At 34.5% G+C, this 19948-nt stretch overlaps 5 protein-coding genes across 5 annotated transcripts; 3 read left to right on the top strand and 2 right to left on the bottom strand.

Moving 5' to 3' along the window:
• Window positions 1-11978: 11978 nt before the first annotated feature.
• On the bottom strand, window positions 11979-12345 carry EAF01_005470 (uncharacterized protein; the record flags this gene model as incomplete). The annotated part of the gene is made up of 2 exons (XM_038913723.1): window positions 11979-12085; window positions 12151-12345. The coding sequence occupies 2 exons, from the start codon at window positions 12343-12345 to the stop codon at window positions 11996-11998; spliced, it is 285 nt and encodes a 94-aa protein (XP_038770172.1). The 3' UTR covers window positions 11979-11995.
• A 242-nt stretch (window positions 12346-12587) lies between these two features.
• On the top strand, window positions 12588-13462 carry EAF01_005469 (uncharacterized protein). Its single transcript, XM_038913722.1, has 2 exons — window positions 12588-12922; window positions 12971-13462. Exons 1-2 carry the CDS (start codon window positions 12820-12822, stop codon window positions 13285-13287), a joined length of 420 nt encoding a protein of 139 aa, XP_038770171.1. The 5' UTR covers window positions 12588-12819; the 3' UTR covers window positions 13288-13462.
• Window positions 13463-15757: 2295 nt separating this feature from the next.
• EAF01_005468 (uncharacterized protein) lies at window positions 15758-16348 on the top strand (the record flags this gene model as incomplete). Its single annotated transcript, XM_038913721.1, has 2 exons — window positions 15758-16038; window positions 16132-16348. 2 exons carry the CDS (start codon window positions 15758-15760, stop codon window positions 16346-16348), a joined length of 498 nt encoding a protein of 165 aa, XP_038770170.1.
• A 418-nt stretch (window positions 16349-16766) lies between these two features.
• On the top strand, window positions 16767-16955 carry EAF01_005467 (uncharacterized protein; the record flags this gene model as incomplete). Its single annotated transcript, XM_038913720.1, has 1 exon — window positions 16767-16955. The coding sequence occupies one exon, from the start codon at window positions 16767-16769 to the stop codon at window positions 16953-16955; it is 189 nt and encodes a 62-aa protein (XP_038770169.1).
• Window positions 16956-17431: 476 nt separating this feature from the next.
• On the bottom strand, window positions 17432-19704 carry EAF01_005466 (uncharacterized protein). The gene is made up of 5 exons (XM_038913719.1): window positions 19100-19704; window positions 18702-19031; window positions 18308-18580; window positions 18112-18248; window positions 17432-18062 (listed from the first exon to the last, which is right to left on the bottom strand). The coding sequence occupies exons 1-5, from the start codon at window positions 19106-19108 to the stop codon at window positions 17828-17830; spliced, it is 984 nt and encodes a 327-aa protein (XP_038770168.1). The 5' UTR covers window positions 19109-19704; the 3' UTR covers window positions 17432-17827.
• Window positions 19705-19948: the final 244 nt, after the last annotated feature.

Raw genomic sequence — 19948 nt, 5'->3', positions numbered from 1 at the left:
TATTCTGAGCCTTGAAAATGACCATAGGTGATAGAGCATTTCCAGCTGCATTGACACATTCAAATGCAGTTATCCATTCTTGCTTGCCAGCTGTAACTTTCCAATTCGATTTCTGAGTAGAATCGACTATAATGCGCGTACTTTGAGTACTTCCAACTCCAAATCCGGTTTCATCCATATTATACATATCATCTAATTCATACTTTCGCTCAATGAGACGCGTGCGAAACGCGTCAAACCAAGCCTGAATATTCTCCGGAGTTGCTTCTTTAGCCCGATTAGACTCTAATTGACGTGAATAGCATGTTTTAAGTTCTGGATGTCGTTTTTGGAATCTATAGATCCATTCGTGGCCTATAGGTGGAATTTCTGTCGAGGTAGGATTTCGAGATGACGCGACCCGAACGCGTCGAAGACGAATTTCGTCGGCCATTTCCTTCACCAACATAGGTGTAGCAGGGAATCCAGTGATGGTAAGTTGTGAAATCCATCGTACAAGAGTATTTTCCTCTGCGTTTGAAAGAATTTGAGCCATTTCGTGGGTTTGGGAACGTGTTTTCTTCCCAGCCAGCCTATCAGCTAGGGTAGACTTAGGGACTTCAAAATGCTCTGCAGCCTTTCTAATTGATTTAAATTCTTTCAATTGAAGTGAAATTATAGCCTTTTGAAGCTTCTCTTCAATTTGAGCAGATGTAGAAGGTGATTGGGTATGCATAATAAAAGTTATTGCGGTTTCAAGTTGGTGATGGGCTAAAAGTGTCCGAGTTCCCCATATGTCCGAGTTCCCCATACGTTACGTTAGTTTATTTTTAATAATTTTTATTAAAAAGTTATTAAAGATTTTAGAAAAGTTTCAAATTTGTATGTGATTTCTATACAAATTTAAAAATCGATATTTTGAAGCTTTAGATCTTAATACAGAAAATTCCTAAAAATCTGAAATTTTCAAAGTAAACTAAAAATGATCTAAATTATATATATATAAATTTTCAATAAATTCTATTTATAAATAAGAAAGTTAAAAATTCCATTTTTGATATAAAAAGTGGCCCAAAAGGAGGGTGGCCCGAAAGTAGGGTACCCGATTTAGATATCAGCTTAAAGGTAAATAGAGCCGTCATCCTAGCTGATGTTAGAACCCTTGTAGAGTGTAATATTTGAGCGTTATCTGCTTATTTTCCTGTGTTGATGTTTCCCTTAACTAAACACAGGCGCAACATTCATGACACGATCGTTGATAAGTATAAGGACTAGCATCAGAGTATTCGACCACTTCGGAAATCCGATACATAGAAAAAAGGAAAGGAGATGGACAGCGGACAAATGAGCGAAATAAGAACGATGAGATGGCCAAAGCATTGCGCTCATGAGGATATCCTCGCTTCCACACAGCCAAGACATATAACCTTTCTGGAGAAGAAATCTTGTCTTGACAAGTGTGAGCATTAAATTCGCTATCTACTTCTGATTGCGTTTAGTTTAGTATTTGCTGTTGTTTCGAAGAACTTCTGGAGTTCCTACTTTCCTGGAGCTCTATGGGATTTTATGTCTAGTCAGAACAGCATTATCATTTACAATCCAGATATTTTCGATTGGGAAACAGCAAGTTTCCACAACCCTTATTGAAGTTTCCTTGCTAATATGGATTTCTATTTAGATTACACCATCACCAGAATTAAGCTTTTATCCTTATTATAGATCACTTGAATGTGCTCATTTCGAAGTATTACTCGATTGGAATAACTAATCGATTGATTCGAGGCATGTGGCAGTAGCATTGATCAAACTCCCATCGAAGGTATATGCAAGTGATCCGAGACATGGTGGTTCTATCAATATCAATCCGGGTAAGCTGATAACAATCCCTAGACAAAGACAAAGCTAGAACATATATTCATCGATCTTCTAGGCGATCTAGGAGGCTCGGGTATCAATCTTGCTAGGAATCAAGCACGCCATCTATAAACTATCGTATACTCTCCCTCAAATCCGGATGATACTAGTAAAATCGAAGCCACTAACAAGTATTTCGATATTATCTTGTTTGATCCCCGGGGAACTGGGTTCACAATTCCTACTTTTATATACTTTCCTAATGTTGCTCAACAAATGAATTGGAATATTGCTTTAGATACGAAAGGGATATTGAGGAACTCCAGTACAGCTTTCAAACTTATATGGGGTGACAAAACATACCCTTGCTGATACTTACTATACACGAATAGATATTGATAAAAATGGAGGAGATAAATTAGACGTACACACCAATTATTACAATGGATATGAAAGCGATCATAGAAGCCTTATCTAAATCAAAAATAAAATCTTTTAATTGAAATCAAGGATATACTAAATCATTGTAGATTGAATTTGTAGGCAAGATTCAATACTAGGATTTCTTGTATAAAACCCTGCTAGGCACAACCTTTGTAGCTATGTATCCAAACCCCGTTGGTCGTATAGTTCTTGATGGTGTGGTTGACGCTGATCGCCATTACGCCGGCAAGTTCTTCCTTCTCGTGTTTAAATATCTATTTGACCCCGCTGACTAAAAAAGGCACCTGGGATGGGAATCTTGAAGATGCAGACGCTATCATTAACAAGTTTCCAGAGTATTGCTTTGAAGCAGGTCCTGAACGCTGTGCTCTTTACTCCAATAAAGGCTCACAGCATATTCACCACCTTTTAGACAACATCATTGCTTCCATCACAAATGCTTTCATTCCAATATCTATTTCTGATATACGTGAACCCGAGATTATCATGAGTAGCGACATGAAAGGTGCAGTTCGATTAGCCTTATACTCACCATTCGAAGAATTTGAGAGACTGGTAAGGAGTATGTATGACATTTCTCAAGGAAATGGAACACTTCTTGCAAATTCCAAGTCGAGTGAATATCCATAGCAGGCTTTTACACCAACATGTCGTTCGAGTAACCTATACTCCCCAAATTGCTTCTCGCCGCCTATCAACTATGCTAAGAAGGTTATTGGAGCCATCTTGTGCTCTGATAAACCCGATCAAATCATTATAACTGCCACTGATTACCTGGAATATTGGCAGCGAGTAAGAAAGGAGAGTATCTATTTGGATGATCGATGGACAAAAAATCGGATATTGTGTGCTTTTTGGAAGCTCAGACTAAAACTTACACTTCTAGGTATGTTTGTTACTCGTAGTATAAAGCATTGAACCTAGTAACCCTCCACAGGTCCCATTGAAGGCTCAACCTCCGAGCCAAATCTATTTGTGTCAAATACCCTGGATCCTATCACATCTCTTTCGAAGTAATTACTGCATTCAATCTTGTGCCACCCGATTCTTGCTATTCATAAGCAGTGGTCAAAATATGAGTAAAAGATTTAATGGATCGAGACTTTTATAACAAGATTTGGAAGGTGTAAGTAATCTATTTTTCTTGAACTGAACTCATCTCGTTTGTAGAAAGCTGAGGAAACGTATCATTTGTTCCTTTCGACGTCTTCGATCTGCAACATTAGGATTGTAAGGCAATATTCTCAAACAGGTGTACTTCCAGAAGTTGGAACAATATATCCTGTATACGATAAAGCATTTGGTTTATCTAGCGAGGAACGCTCAACTACCATAAGATATGGCGATGGTGTTTTGCTTAAGGCTTTGAGAGCTATAGCCAAAAGTATGTGGTGAATGGATGATACTATGTGGAAAGCGTAAATGGTTGATAACACAGTTTCTCCATTACATTTCTCTGAATGTTCATTTCCTACAGATCATCTATGATATAACGCATCTCCAAAGCTGTTTTGCCCTCGAAAGTAATCTTGCATTAAGCCAAAGGGTATTGTTTGAAATGGTTGATATTACGGCTCTTGAGGTTAGGAATGGTGGTGCGATTCCGGTATTTAAAAGTTCGTCTAGGTGGTGTCCATATATATCCGTTTGCACGCAATTATCAATATAGTTTCTCTCAGAATCGTACACTTCGCGATTCAAAATATTCGAGCCTTGAGCGGGTTGTTCTGGCCAAGAGGTACGAATCCGTGATAGATCAACCTTTACGCTTCGTCTTCGGCTCAAGCTCGATGATACGCAGGGCTCTAGTTCTGTCCGGCGAGATCTAATGCCGTTTTATATGGTATATGCCGCCAGTGGTATCTCCGCTGTAGATGGTTGAGATGGTAATTTGTCTAAAGTTTCTCTGCGTTCAATCGTATTTCGTGTAGGGCCATGCGCCTAGTTATTCCAAGGTAAACATAGTACTCCTTCTTCTCAATCTTGAAGCTTGAAATATCGTCTGAGTATTTCCTTCGACTTCATTGGGTTTGAGTATGGGTTGAGGATTTGTTCGCACAATGGGTTTGATTAGTGACAACCCAGATACATGATTGATGGCTGAAGGCACAGAATCACGACTCGAAATCTTATCATCCTTATCAGAAGCAAAGATCTCATTGTGGGTCCCGAATGGAAACTTGAGTGAAGGCAGATGTCGTGTTTCGCCACTTTCGGAGTGCAGCCAATTGTAGAGAAGTTGCGGCAGCTTGTTGCTCTCTATCGGTCATCAGAGTCCAGTTCTCAACAAACAACCAAGTAATGGTTTGAAACGTACCTTGATATTGTTACCCTTGAATATCCTTCAATGCTATATAATAACGATCAAGGATTCCAAAAGCAACATAGAAAATGTTTTGCATATCTTGAAGTCGTGCTAAAGCAGATGGCCCGTTCTGAGCTGTAGTTATGACTGTGGGAAGTTTTTGTCGTGTTGGCATTTGGTATTCGATGATTCGAAAGTTCGTTACTGCAAACATTAACTCTGTGGACCATTTTTACCACGCGAGTTATCTCACCTTGACTTTGATTCGAGATATGCTACATTCGACACCATTCCGATTGTTTTATCCTGTGGACTTGGGAGGGAACTGTTGGGAGATTCGAATAGTGGCGTGGAACGACCGGAGAAATTATAAGATATCGTGGTGGCGATACTTGAACATGAAACAGAGCTTGAGCGTAAGAACTCCGTGAACTACGGGATGAATCTGATGATGATCCAACCGAATCCCGCGAAGACATTTCACAGAGTGAAGTTGCAAAATACAGAAAGCAAAATGCTGAAGGAAAATCTAAGTATGACAATGCTGGGCTCCATGTGGACGAACAAAGGGGCACGTCAAATTGCCCAGAACTTATACACTGAAACACTTGTCATTCGAATACTCATAATGACATCAGCTTGTGTTCAAAGATAGGTGATCTAGTACACAAAGATGAAATGAAAGCTCAGCAATATATCCGATTGATTTTGAATTCGAAATGATGATTGCTTGACTTGGTATGCAATACCGAAAAGAGTACCGGCACATAGATTGGGTATCCATTTAGTTTTGTCTATGAAGCTTGGCTCAGCATCACAACCGTAACAGCACCACCAACCTTGCAACTAGTAAGGTAAAATGGTGTCAAGGGACATTCCTTCTCTTCATGCAATGGATAATTCACATCAGCTGAATACTGCCACAAATACTTGGTAGAAGCATCAGTGATATCAAACACGGAACAATAAGATTTACTGCTTCTTCAAGTTTCAAGCGCGTTGAGATACAATGGCCATCGAACCTCGGTTATGTTTGATGATGTACTAGTAAGATCATCATATAGATCCAGGCGGGTCGACGCCGACATGGATAAAAACTGCGAGTGAAATGATATGCCATGACTTCGCTGTACTGATAGGTAGGTAACGCATCAAAAGATATTGTCGAAGGTCTCATCATTCATATTGATGTGATGTGATGTTCGACCAGATTATTACGTAAGGCAAAAGACATTGGTGAGCCAATCACTCGCAGTAGAAAATGTATTTTTGAATTTGACAAAAATCCGACATGGACCGGAAATAATAATTCAAAAGTGTTCTTATTCCCAGACGATGTAAATTTTCAAAATTGTACCGAGGCCGATTTGGTCGATATAGTCAAAACCCCAAAAATAGATTTCTACTTAAAGCAAAAATGTATTTAATATTCAGAAATATATGAATAAGAATCAATATCATCTATTATTATATTGTTTTTGTAATTTAATATCTTCTTTCTTTTTTTAGACTTTATAAAAGCTAATATACTATTTCTTTATAAATATTTAACTTTCTTTAACTTTTTCTTATTCATTTTATACAATCTTATTTATACAATTATAATAACTTGACCTTAAATTCTATTAATTCGATATAAAGAAACAATTCGTAAATAGTATAATAATAAACATAATATTCATAATATTAAATAATTACTTTTTTTTTTAATTCAATGTTGAGGTTGGAATTAGAACTATTAGTAGATACCTTAGTACTTGAGGGTTCAGTCGAAAGCCTAGAATTGATTATAATAATTCTATATTAAAGAATAAGATTGCTATATATTTCTTTTTATTATTTAATAATTAAGAGATAAAGAAAGCTTTTAAAGCTGATGGCTATAAAATATTTATAAAATATATTAAAAATATATATTTATTATTCAGATTTTAAAAAAAGCTTTTATATAAAGAATAATATAAACAAAATCAACATTTATTTAATATTCTAAAAAACAATATTGAATTAAAATATATTTGAGAATATAATAAAAGGCTATTATATATCTATTTTTGAAGAAAAAAGAAACTTGTTTTATAATATAATATTTATTTTTTTATTTAAAATTATAAAATATATTTATATTAATATTTTATATTTGTTTTAGGAATATACTATTTAATATACTTTAAGTTATAAACTCTAAAAGTATTTATAAATATATAAAACAATTTCAATATATTTATAAAGAGTATTAAGTCTTTAAACCAAATTATATTTGATTAATTAATAGATATAATAAATTAATTCTTATTAGAATTAAGATTTATATATATATTAATGTATATTCCTGATTTATTATATAGGTATATATAGAAATATTTAATAAGTGTTTAGGATTGATTATATATTAATATCTAATATAATATTTTAAAAGTGGTATAATGCCGAGGTTTTTTAGAGTAGATAAAAGGATAAAGCTTTTTCTTATAATTGAAGCTTATTTTATATTCTTTTGTAAAGTTAATAAGAATGTAAAAGAGATTAAAAATTGTTTTTGGTTTGGGAGGAAAATTAGAAATCAATATATTGAAAGTTGATGATAAAAGTTTTAAGGATTATTATTATATTAATAGAAAATATATTTCTTTATTTCTCATTTTATTTTATAAGAATAATTGAAATTTTTTCTTAATTCATTATATTTAATCTATTTTTTTTTTCATTTTTTTTTTTTTCATTTAGTATATAATCAATTGCTAATATTATTTACAATTATTTTAAAGAATTAATAAAGAATAAACAATTTCATAAAGATAAATATAAAAATTAGATTGTTATTCTTATTATTTATATTAAATAAATAAAAGAAAAAATAGGTGAATATATAAATCTTTGGAATTGTTATATAATTCAAAAGAATAAAACATAACCTTTTATATTATATTAATATTTTGAAAAGGAATATATAGATAAGGGAAAAGTAATATTATTTAAGTTTTACAAGTAGCTTTTAAAAGATTACAAAATTTAAAGTATATTTCCTATTATATTATTAATTATATATTTATTAATTTCATAGATGTTAATGAATATTTTCTCTTAGCTATTATTAAATTCTATGAAGATTTTATTAAAAGTATTAGATATAATTTAAAAATTATAAAATTAAATAATAAAACAAAGTAGGAAGAATTTATATATATATTAGTATATTACTCTTTATGTAAATATCTTTAAAGATATATTGATTCTAATTAAGAATTAATTTTATATAAATCTTTAGTATTTATAGATAAATATAATGAAATTGTTGAGAGAGAAGGAGTTATAAATAATATAATTAATAATAATTATATATTTGTATAAGTTAAAAAACAATACGAAAAAGAGATTATTTTAAATGAGAATATGAATCACCTCATTAAAATTGAATCTAAAATTGAGATCAATAATAGTAAAGTAGTCAATCAAGGTTAGGCTATTTAAATATCAAAGATCTAATTTATTTATATATTTCAGATCCCTAATTTCATTTTTGTTTATATAATCAAATATCTTATTTATTTTTTGTATATTTATAATAAGTTAATAAATAAATAAGAATCCTAAATGAACACCTTATTATTCTATTACAAAGAAAAAACATTTTAAATTTATTCATTTCTATATTTATTATAATATTAACAATTCTAAAGTTGAGAATAAGGTAATATTAATCTTTTTTAGCTTTTTCATATTAGAATTTCTTCCTATTTCCCCCAAAAATTGTATAAAAAACAAAAACAATCAATAAGGAATTATCTTATTATTAAAATACTTAACAAATACATTTCAAAATAATATATAATTAAATCAAAAGATTATCGAATATATAAATTAATAAAAGAGAAAGAAAATAATAAAAAAGAAAAGACTATATATTAAAAATAATTCTAAATATTAATTAAATAAAGAAAACAGGCTTAAAATATAAAGATAAAAAAAGCATTCTTTAAATTATTAGCTTTAAATTTGTTATTAATATATCTTGAATTAAAATAATATACTTTTATTTCAATTTGAGTATTATAGAAAATAATCTCAAAATACTTTTAAAATATATATTAATTAATTTGTTATATCTTTTTATTCTTTTTACTATTCTTTATTATTCTTTGATTAAATAATAGGGTTAAATTATATAAAAACTAATATAATATATAGGTAAATTTGTATCAATATTTAACAATTGTTTATTTAATAATCTATATATTTAATTATAAAATGAGGTGTTCCTATTACTTATATAAAATATATATTAAGTACAATCTCAAGGACCTAATAAATAACAATATTTTATTAATAATTCTAAAAAGATTCAATTCGGTAGTTTATCGATAATTCTAATTAAATGTAAAGTACTTGCATATAACACTTTCGAAAATATTAATATATTATATAAATTCTTAAAAAATGAAAAGATTTTTAAGAAAAAAGAGAACTTTTATTTTATATTTCTTTTAATAAAGCAGGATATTATAGATTATAGCTTATAGAAAATGAATAAAAGCTCTTATACAATTAAACAATCTATTAGTCCAGATCTTTTAATCAAATTCGAATCAGATAGTCTAAAAAGATTAATATTACAACCTGAGTATTTATCTAATCTTTTAATCAAAAGATAATTTGTTAATAATTACAAAATCAAAATTAAATCGATAGAAAAACATTCAAATAAAAGGATTAAAATAATCTCTTTAGAGGGGGGTGTACCTAAAGTATATAATATTTAAGTAATTAAAGATTTATTTAAGCCTATATCTAAATCTACATCTAATATATTTAATATTAACATTTCAAAAAGTGTATTTTCAAATCTATCAACCTTATTAATGAATTATATATTATTATTTGATCAATTAAATTTATTAATATAAAAGAAGAGTATATAAACTATTAATACTTTATTTATTAATAATAAAATCTTCTTTTTTAATAAAATCAAACTCTTTCAATTATTTTCTTAAAATAATTTAATTAATATTGTAAACATTAATTCAATATTCTAAATATTATAAAAGATTAAATCAAAAAACAACTTATTTAGATATAAATTCTATAAAGATTTAATTAATAAAAAAGTTAATAAGGAAAGATAAATGTAAATAGAATAAGATTTTGAAGCTCTATTTTTTTATTAATTGAAAGCTATTTATTATAACTCTTTTATTTTCCCTTTTATATAATTATTATTCTATATATATATATAATTTTTAAGATCAAAATCTATTGTTTATTAAATAAATATAAAGAAAAAGATTTATATTCTATACTTTTTTATTTATATCGATTATAATCTAATTTAAAGAATAGATTTTTGTTTTTCCTATTAAATATATATAATAAATATATAAATGAAATATAAATATATAAAAATTAAAATAGAAATTATTAATATTATAAATAAAAGCTGGGTTATAAGTATATAATATTTATTTCTATTTTCAATATATTATATTATCTTTTAATTTCTATTTCAATTATTTATCTTTTTTATTTATTAATAGGTTGATATAATTAAGAATAAGTTGTATATCTTTTAGAGTATATTTATATATTCATTTTAAATATTTCAAGTAATACTATGAATTCTTTAGGATTTGTATTACGAATAGTGTATACTCTGCTTTTATTCTATCTCTTGTAATTTGTATATACACCTTGAAACTATCTTTTTAGCTTTACATAATCTATAAAAATATCTTCCTCTTTTATATACTTTTAATAAAACTATTGTTTTATAGTATCTTTGAAAAAGAGAGATTAATAAATAATAAATAAGAGCTTTCAAGTTATATATATATTAAGATTAAATAATTAAAGCTTTAATAATATGTATATTATATGAGGAATTATTTAAAGCGTTATTATATCGAAGTTGAATCTTATATAGAATCTTCTTTTTAAAAAGCTTTAGATAATCTACATATATAGAATAATACTTTAACTAATAAAATATTAGTAAATACTAAATACAAGGTATATAAAGAGAGATATACAAATTGAAAAGAATAATTAATATATCGATTTCTATTGATTTCTAATAGTTTAAAGAATATAGACTTTAATAAGTTATTTGAATTTCTTAAATCTGATATATTAAAAGTTGATAAGGAGGGAGGAGGATTATTAACTATAGCAAAATCAGATGTCATTTTATTATAACAATTATACAACTTAATATTATGAATTTTAAATTAATTAAAAAAGAATTAATTAAAGAATTAATAGATTTAATTGTTTGTTTATATTAAATATATTTGTTTATTATAAGATTATATATACTAAAATAATCATATAAGCTTTATATAATTAATAAAAAGCAATATCTACTATCAAAATAAGTATTATAATTTAATAATATTATTATCGGTATTATATTATTCGAAAAATTGAAGATATACTATGTATAATTTCTATAGTAATATATAATAAGATTATGTTCTATATAGTACAAATATTTTTTTCAAGTTTTCTATAACTATATTATACAAATTTTAGAATATTTTTTGCTTCAGGCAGAAATCTATTTTTGAGGTTTTGGCCATATCGACCAAATCGGCCTCGGTAAATTAACACAAAATTGACGTCCTGTTTCCTTCGTGTCGTTGAAAGAAACCGTTCAAATTTTGAGATGTGCAACAAAACAATGTTGTGTTGCAATTCACGTGATATTTGGAGCTCGGACCATCTTGTCATATCTGCTCTGCGCAGTCGAGCCAGTGAACATTTTATACATTCAACCGAGCCGATATGGATTCACTTCGAAGCTTCTGAGTGGACGGATATTGTAGTATGTATATGCATGCTACGCCTACGTTGTGATCTGGATCTACAATAGCAGCTGTATATAGGGTTTCCTTTTCAATATATTGATGGACTAGTTGTGTCTCCGCCTCCCAACCGATTCCATTTATCCTTCAACGCGCCATGGGATTTCGGCATCGTGAAACTTCCACTCAAGCTGGAAGTCAAGGTACGCGCCCCATCTTTGATACGAAGAACGCTTGGCAACTTGCTATGCGTGTAAGTGAACCTCTCATTGAAACATTTTCGCTAATACATCATACTCTGTACGATATGTCATGTCATTCTGAATTATATCATGTGATTTCACTTCATACCATACGAATTCCATCTCACAGATTATACTGTGAAACTGCACCACTTTTATATCATGATGGACATATTTCATTTCGCCTAGTGGCTTGTCTCTCCGTACTCGCTTCTCATGCCTACTTAGCTCAATCTCCACTACCTTTCTATCCTTCCCTAGCTTTCCAACCAAGCGATCATCATCTCGATCATAGTAAAGATTCCACATGCCAGTTTCTTCGCCGTTTGCGTCTTCTTTGACAGCAAAAAATCCTTACCATTTTTCGAGAGTCAACCTTCTATCTTGGCTAGTGCAATCGCATGGACCTGTGATATTAGGTTGAGCATCCAACCGGACTCCATACTTGACTTCGTAAGTTTCTCCATCAACAAATCCATTCAGTTTCAGAATAGTTTACTTTGGGATCAATGATTCAAACACTAACCTTGGAATCTCTGAGAACAATCTGCCTATGACCATCTTCAAGGCCAAGCGGTGATGCTTCAACACAACTTGTAATCAAACTGTATCTCTGTACACGATGTTCCTCCTTGCGATCTTTGGTTTGGCCTTGTCTAATTGAACCATTCGTGGCGAGTAGTGCTGGTGCTGTCACCAGTGCAATGAGTAGCGAGGTCATGATTATCTCTGTCTGTTGAAACTGGCTTCGAGGTTCGAATTGAATTAAGACAACGATTGAAAAAGAGAGCCTGAAAAGAAAAATTGCTTTAAAGTGTTGGTGAATTTGATTTTCAGACCAATATTCTCGACGTGAGAACTTATCATCAGTTGAAGTCCTTCTACAGCATTGATTTGTACATTTTCATCCTAGTACCATTCATCATTCGATTTGGAAATAACCAGCTAACCATACCCCATTAGTTGCCGTGCCAAGCATAGAGTTTCCCAGTATTCGTAGAAAACGAACCTTTACGGCTATCTGCATGCATTACATCAAGGCGCGAGTTTCGCTGATTTGACACGTTCAGTGCCTTGAATCGTTTCGAATGTGGATCTGCCAAATTCGGTCCTGCGAGTGTATAGATATGAGGGGTGATCTATAATGTTGACTTATGAACCGCCCAATTAACAGCGCCAACATCAATTCTCTCCAATGCCATCTAAATTCGGCAAATTAGTATCTAAACCTTTGAAATCACCTCCTGCAACTAATTTCCATAGAACTCCATTTCCTACCCTAACATGTCTACCACCAAGTATGTTCAACCCCTCTTCTCTCAGCACACGAGACTAACAAAAACCAGCACAAAATCACCCGACAGAACAGCATTCAACCATACCGCCTATCCCCCGCTTCTCTACCATTGAACCAAACAACGGACGAAGAGCCACAACCAGAATCAACACATACTCATTACCCAAACCTCCCACCTCAGAAGGTCTTCATGAACCAGCAAGTAGGTATCTATCACCCTATGATCCAATACACAGACACACACACACACAAACACATCTCCCCAATAGAAATCTAGCACCCCCACAGGAAATTTACTCGAAAGCGCCACAGAAGCATATATATGGTAGTTTAATACCCGCAGCTATAATAGTCTGGTCGGTATAAAACTTGATCTAGAAGCTGAAGATCATCTGACGGCGCGGATAAGTGGGGATATTGTTATTGGATTTTACTAATATCAAATATCAAACATCGAATATCAAACATCAAACCTCGAAATGTAAATAGAAGAACGATATTTTGGAGTTCTGTATTAGGGAGGATGGGAATTTTCAAAAGATGGAATGAGATTTTCTTGATGTTTTGGTTGAAGGATATGTTTTTGGTTTTAAATAACGTGAGACTGAAGACTATTTATTCTCTTATATCTTTGATTTTGTACTCGTACAGGTTAGAGATAGGGTTAGAGATAGAAGAAAATAACTATAATCACCATATTCAAAACATCTTCCCAGATGCCCAGCGTCTAGCCTCTGAATCCCACTTCGTCATTAGAACTCTCAATTCTCAACTTCCCTACTCCCGATCAAGAAACAACAAAAACTCTACATCTCAACTAAATCTGCGCAAAATACAAAGTATCACATCATATCATGAACATCTCCATCCCCATCCTCCCAGATCCCATCTCCCAATACATAATAAAATCCACCATCTCAATCTCCTATCAAACCTCAAAGAGGAAGAAACCACACGCACTACTGTACTACCTACCAGAAACCATCCCCATCGCGGGTATACTTACCAACTATCCCAACCTTAAACAACTTGAACTACTCGCATATATATATATATATATACACAACATTGTAGATAAATCTCTGCTTATTCATACAGCTATAAGTAATACGGGAGCATGCATACCAATCATCATCATCATCAGCGGCAGCAGTCCTCTCACCAGTCCATTCCAGTGCTGGGATGACATGTCACATCTCTGTCTAGTAGCTATAACTCTAACTACACCCAAGTTTGGAAGTTTACAAGTACAGAATCTCACGAGCAATGAAAGTGTTCTTTATGGAGTTATCTACATGAGAATATTCATAGAAATCGGTGGATATCGAGTAAGTATATGAGAAGATGCACTCACTTTATGATCGAAGCCCGAAAGTATGTCAGCTCTTTTTTTGGTTTTCTGCTCAAGCAATCTTTATGTGATATTCTGGATACAATTTATTTGATTCTAAATCTTGGATATATACATACATACTCATATATATATATATATATATATGTATCCATCCATATCTCATCTCAAGAATCACCCCTAGGCTGCGCAACGGGTACCCGCGGGGCGGATAATGGCCTCGACAGATAATCCGCGGATAATCCGTCTGTGGAGCGGATAATTCAGAATCTGGACGGGTAACCCGTGGGGCGGGTACAAATTATCCGCGGATATCCACCTACCTATATATTGTATAACTATTCATAATCTTTCATAATATTAGTATAATTTTATGATTAGTATAAAAATTAGTATAAATTTAAGCTTGTATCACTTTTGGGCTGGAAAATAATCTGGGAATAGCTTCATATTTTAAGCGAATCTCCGCTTTTTTCGGAGAATCTATATATCTATGGATTATTTACAGATGATCTGCAAATTATCCGTATACCTGTAGATAATCCGCAGATAATCCGTCTACTTATATACCCGCAGATTATTTATAGATAATCCATAGGTTACCTGTACAAAGCGGGTAATTTTAAAGCCTCGACAGATAATCCGCGGAGCGGGTAGAACCTCTGACGGATAACCCGCGGAGCGGATTATCCGCAGATAATCCACAGGTACAGATAATTTGTGCGCAGCCTAATCACCTCCTATCTCCTACCTCCCCATCACCTCACGCATCACATATCCCTATCACACCACATCATCCATCACCAAGTCCTCCCCTCTTCCCCCTGGAATAAATCCACATTTCTATTTCTTCTCATCCTCATCCAGAATCCAGAATCCATCCCCACCCCCATCCATCTAATCTCCAACCCCATTCCTCCTAAAGATATCCCCGCCTGTCTTGAAACACCTCATCAAACCAAACCAAACCAAGGAATTCTCAAATTTAATACAACATAACATCTCAACCCCAATCATGCATGCTCGAAGATAGGATAATGATCCCGTCCGCCAAGTAAGTAAGTAAAATAAGATAAGCATCCCATCAACCCCCGACCAAAAATCCAAAAAAAAAGCAAACATGCTGCTAGCCAACTCTCGTAAAGAAAAGCCAAACCCACCCCCCAAATACAAGTACACAACATCCCATCCACAACCAAATACTCAACAAGAACCCTCTAATTCGTATTCGTTTTCGAGTCCTTACTTCATTGAGCCAGACCCCCAACCCCTTGCTCATCTTACATTGTATCGAGATCCGAATACGCACCCCCTGCCCCATCACGTGTTTATTGTTGCTCGATGGTTAACACGTCTTGTTTCGTCCTCTTGCTTTGCTTTTTGCTTTGATATTCTCAGTTCAAACTATCCAGTTTCTTCTTTCTCCTCTACACCAGCAACCCAACCCCTCAAAACGTCCATCTACCCACTACAAACCCCCCCAATATGTCCGCGCCCACCATCCTCGAACCCCAAGATCCCACTCGAGACGCCGCCTTCAAGCAAGCTCTCCACGGTCAAACCGGGCAAACCGACCGTTCATTCCTAAACCCAATCTACAAAGACAAACACACGCTAAAACTAGCCGTAAATGAATATTGCAAGCATTGGGATAACAAAGTTGCCGAGGATGAAACTGCACTGGATCGCGATGCAAGACGCAAGGATTATGCGACGCTGACTCGGCATTACTATGATCTCGCGACTGATCTGTATGAATATGGATGGTGAGAATCACCCCTCCTTCCTGCACCATGATACATCACAAGAAAATCCCACCATCAAATCAGCACTAACCAACCACCTCTCCCTCCCTCCAGGTCCCAAAGTTTCCACTCCTGCCGCTTCACTCCAGGGGAGCCCCTAAAACAAGCCCGCGCCCGACACGAACACTATCTCGCTCTAAAAATGGGTCTCCAACCCAACCAACTCATTCTCGACGTCGGGTGCGGGGTCGGGGGGACCGCGCAGGAAATCGCCAAATTCACCGGCTGCAACATCGTAGGCTTGAATAATAATGATTACCAAATCGAGTGAGTTTCACAAAGGGGGGTTTCATGCAAATGAGTTATCCAGATACTAGTTTCGATGGCGTTTATGCGATTGAAGCTACCGTGCACGCCCCCAGCTTGGAAGGTGTGTATAGCGAGATCTTTCGAGGTTTGAAGCCCGGGGTGTGTGTTCGGAGTGTATGAGTGGCTTATGACTGAGAAATATGATAATAATGATGCGCAGCACCGTGCGCTTCGATTGGATATCGAGCAAGGAAATGGGATTTAGGAATACGGAGAGGATATCCGTGGCGCTTCAAGCGATGCGAAAAGCTGGCTTTGTTTTAGAACTCCATATGAATGTTGCGGAGCTGGAGGACGGGGATGCGATTCCGTGATATTGGCCTCTGAGCGGTGAATTGAAATACGTGCAGAGTATTTGGGAACTACCCACTTTCTTTCGCATGTCACCGGTTGGTCGCACGGTTGTGCATAGCTTCATTGGAGCTTTGGAGACTATTGGTTGGGCTCCAAAGGCCACTCAGAAGACGGCTGATTCGCTGGCAACGGGAGCGGACTGTCTGGTTGCAGGAGCGAAGGGGAAACTATTCACACCGATGTATCTGATGGTTGGTCGGAAACCAGCAGTTTGATGAGAGGGGTGGCTTGAAGCGTGTAGCTAAATGTTCGAATAAGAAACTTATTAAACCTTCTACTGTGGCGTTCGCTAAAGTGATTTGTGTAACCCCTTATGTAACTGTCTCAAAGAGTCTAAGAGTAAATAGAACATGGGGTTTCGGTGATGATTTGCTCGTCCGGCTGACCACCACCAAGCTAACAATCGCAATACTCACCACAACACATCACCAACAACGGTAAGCAAATCATCCTCTCCTAGTCCTCCGAGCCCTTAAGTGCTAACTCAACAACCGCAAAACCCCCACCGCCCACGAATGAAAACAGCTAATTGCACTTGCTAAATTTCTTGGATTTCCTCAGGCGAGACTTCGATTGAAGGAAGGCCTCAAAATGCATTGCACACCAAGAAGTACCCAAGTAGTCGAGTATCCAAGTAATCGTCAACAAAAATCCTTCACATTAAATTGCTACCTATATATTCAAAACTTTCCGATATAGCAATTGTAAAGTTATCATCTCCCTCCACCCTATCCAATTAGGTAGGAAGATAGATGGATAGATCTAAGAGCTCATCAGATTTTCTGCCACAAAACACCCTTTTTTATGTTCATACATCTTTGAATTTCACGTTTATCACCGTGAATTCGCCCCGATTCCCTAGCACATCTATTCTCCTATTATCGCTGATTATAGGACCCGGTCTTAGGAATCTTGTCTGTCTCTTTTTACAAAATAACGCCCGCTCCCATATGCATGCCCAGATGCCTTACCAAATGCAATCCATTGACCTGGTCTACGCCGTCTTCATATACAAAGCATTGACCTTTAATACGCCTGTCCAAAACCGTTCCCATTGTTGAGAAACATCAGGGGGCCTTTCTCAAACTCATAAGCTAGTATCATCGGCTTTTAACCCTACAAAGAAATCCCTAGTCATCTCAAAACTGAGCCAACTACTCGCCATACTTGGGGCTACTTTGAGTAGATTGGGTACAATCCCTTTATACATGCCCATGATACCTTCTTGTGCGACGATTCTTCTGACAGCATCGAAAATTGATTTGTACTGGTATCCCATGCCAGACATTGTATTAATCTGGAAACGACGTCGAAGAACATCACTGAATAGTATTAGCTTCGATTTTTAAGAAATATTAATGGGCACCTTACAATGGATATGTGCATGTCTGTGCAACTGCGCCAGATATAGCACCGGCTGCTAATTTTCGCACTGCACTGGGATTCTGGTCTCCCTCTGGAGTGAAATGCTTTCTTACAAGCTCATAAGTCATGAAGTTCAAGCCAACCTTATTTTTTCGTTAGCAATGCAACCCAAAGAACCAATAGCAATTCAATCCACACTCACATATGGCGCAACGCCAGCCACAGTAGGTATGATTCCTCTATATAATGCAAGAACGCCTCCTTCTGTTTTGTACATCGTCTTCAACGTCGCAAACATGCCTGGTAGCTTCGTACCATGCTTTCCCAAAGCTGCAAATGATGCCGACTGAATAGATAATCTAGTGCGAACAATATCTAGAGGATATGTAAAGAATACGGATGTAATTCCGGCAGCTCCACCGCAAATGAGACGTCTAAAAGAACCCAGGTCTGTGCCAGGAGTGGTCTCGAAGAACTAAAGAGGCGTAGGAAATCAGTAATTGTTTTCTATGAAATGCGCTTATCGACATTAGAATTCCCGCAACGTCCAGTTGGTAGAGAAATGGCAGAAATTCGGAATGTCCTTGGATGTTTACCTTTTTATAGAAATTGTAACTTCCAAACTGAACAGCAGAATAGGGAACAATTCGAATACAGTTAGTTCCATTACCCCTCATCAGTCCGCGCCAACCTTCCTCTTTCCACATCTTCATAAGCCCCTTTCCTACCGACATCTTGTATTCTTCTCGCCCCACACTCTGTATTTGAAAAAGGATCTTTAGTCGTTCTAGAGGCGATACGACGGTTCTAGAAACCGCACCTGCCACTCCACCGGCGCAAAATGCTGCCACCACAGGCTGTGCGATCAGCTCTCTGAGTTGCAGAACTCTGGGGGTATATTTGGGTGGGAGAACATCATTCTTAGACTTATAGAAAGAACAAATTGTTAGCATATATACTAGATAATGAACAAGATTAAGAGAATAGGACTTACGGCGGACATTTCCAGAAAAAGTAGCTAAGCTATGCACCTCCAAGGCCTAAAAGCTCAACGCACACCTTGAACCCACCACGCATGCGAATTCGAAGGACAAGGTTTCGAGTATAAAGGGCGACTTTGATATTTGGTAGGATATATGAGAGCGTAGACTTTTGAATAGAAATAAGAAATCGATGATCAATTGCTGAATATATTGTACATGTACAATTAGGTAAAGATCTAGTAGGTGGTGAGGCTGGCTAGGTTTGGCTTTTTTAAACCGAGTTTGACTGGGAGAAGATCAAGTACGGGGGGGGGTACGAGATAGTGACACCGGAGGATAGGAGTAACAATATCTATCAATTTAATCTAGGGTTCGATGATATCGCAGATGAAAAAGGAGAATCAGCAGGAAAAATAGGGAGTAGGTATAGTAGTCAACAAAGTTATTCAAAATAGCAGATTGATTTTTTTCTTTTCTTTTTTTCTATAAAAGAAGAAGTCTAGGAGGATAGTTTAAAGGTCTATGTTGTTGTTGTTGTTGTATAGAGGAGGATTCGAGGAAGTGATATAGCTAGGTAGTACCCATAGTACCTAGGTAGTATAGATAGAACTTTTATTAACTTGACCAGTAATCATAAGCGGAAAAAACTTTTTACTCTACCAAGATCCAAGGTCGAGGTCATTTTGTGAAGGGTTTGTTGACGGAAAGTTCCATCTCTTCTTTAGTCATCTCGTACGAACAAGAGCAATTAATACGTTTGCTTTGTAAATATTCCTTATAACAATTCCTAAATCCTCATAGATAGTACGTCTACTTTGTAAATATTCCTTATAAATTCCGAAATCCTCATAAATAATGAC

The sequence above is a fragment of the Botrytis porri genome, assembly GCF_014898465.1.
Source record: "Botrytis porri strain MUCL 3234 chromosome Unknown BPOR_007, whole genome shotgun sequence".
NCBI classification, from domain to species: domain Eukaryota; kingdom Fungi; phylum Ascomycota; class Leotiomycetes; order Helotiales; family Sclerotiniaceae; genus Botrytis; species Botrytis porri.
The sequence above is the reverse complement of the archived record's forward strand: the minus strand, read 5'-3'. Positions and strand labels throughout refer to the sequence as shown.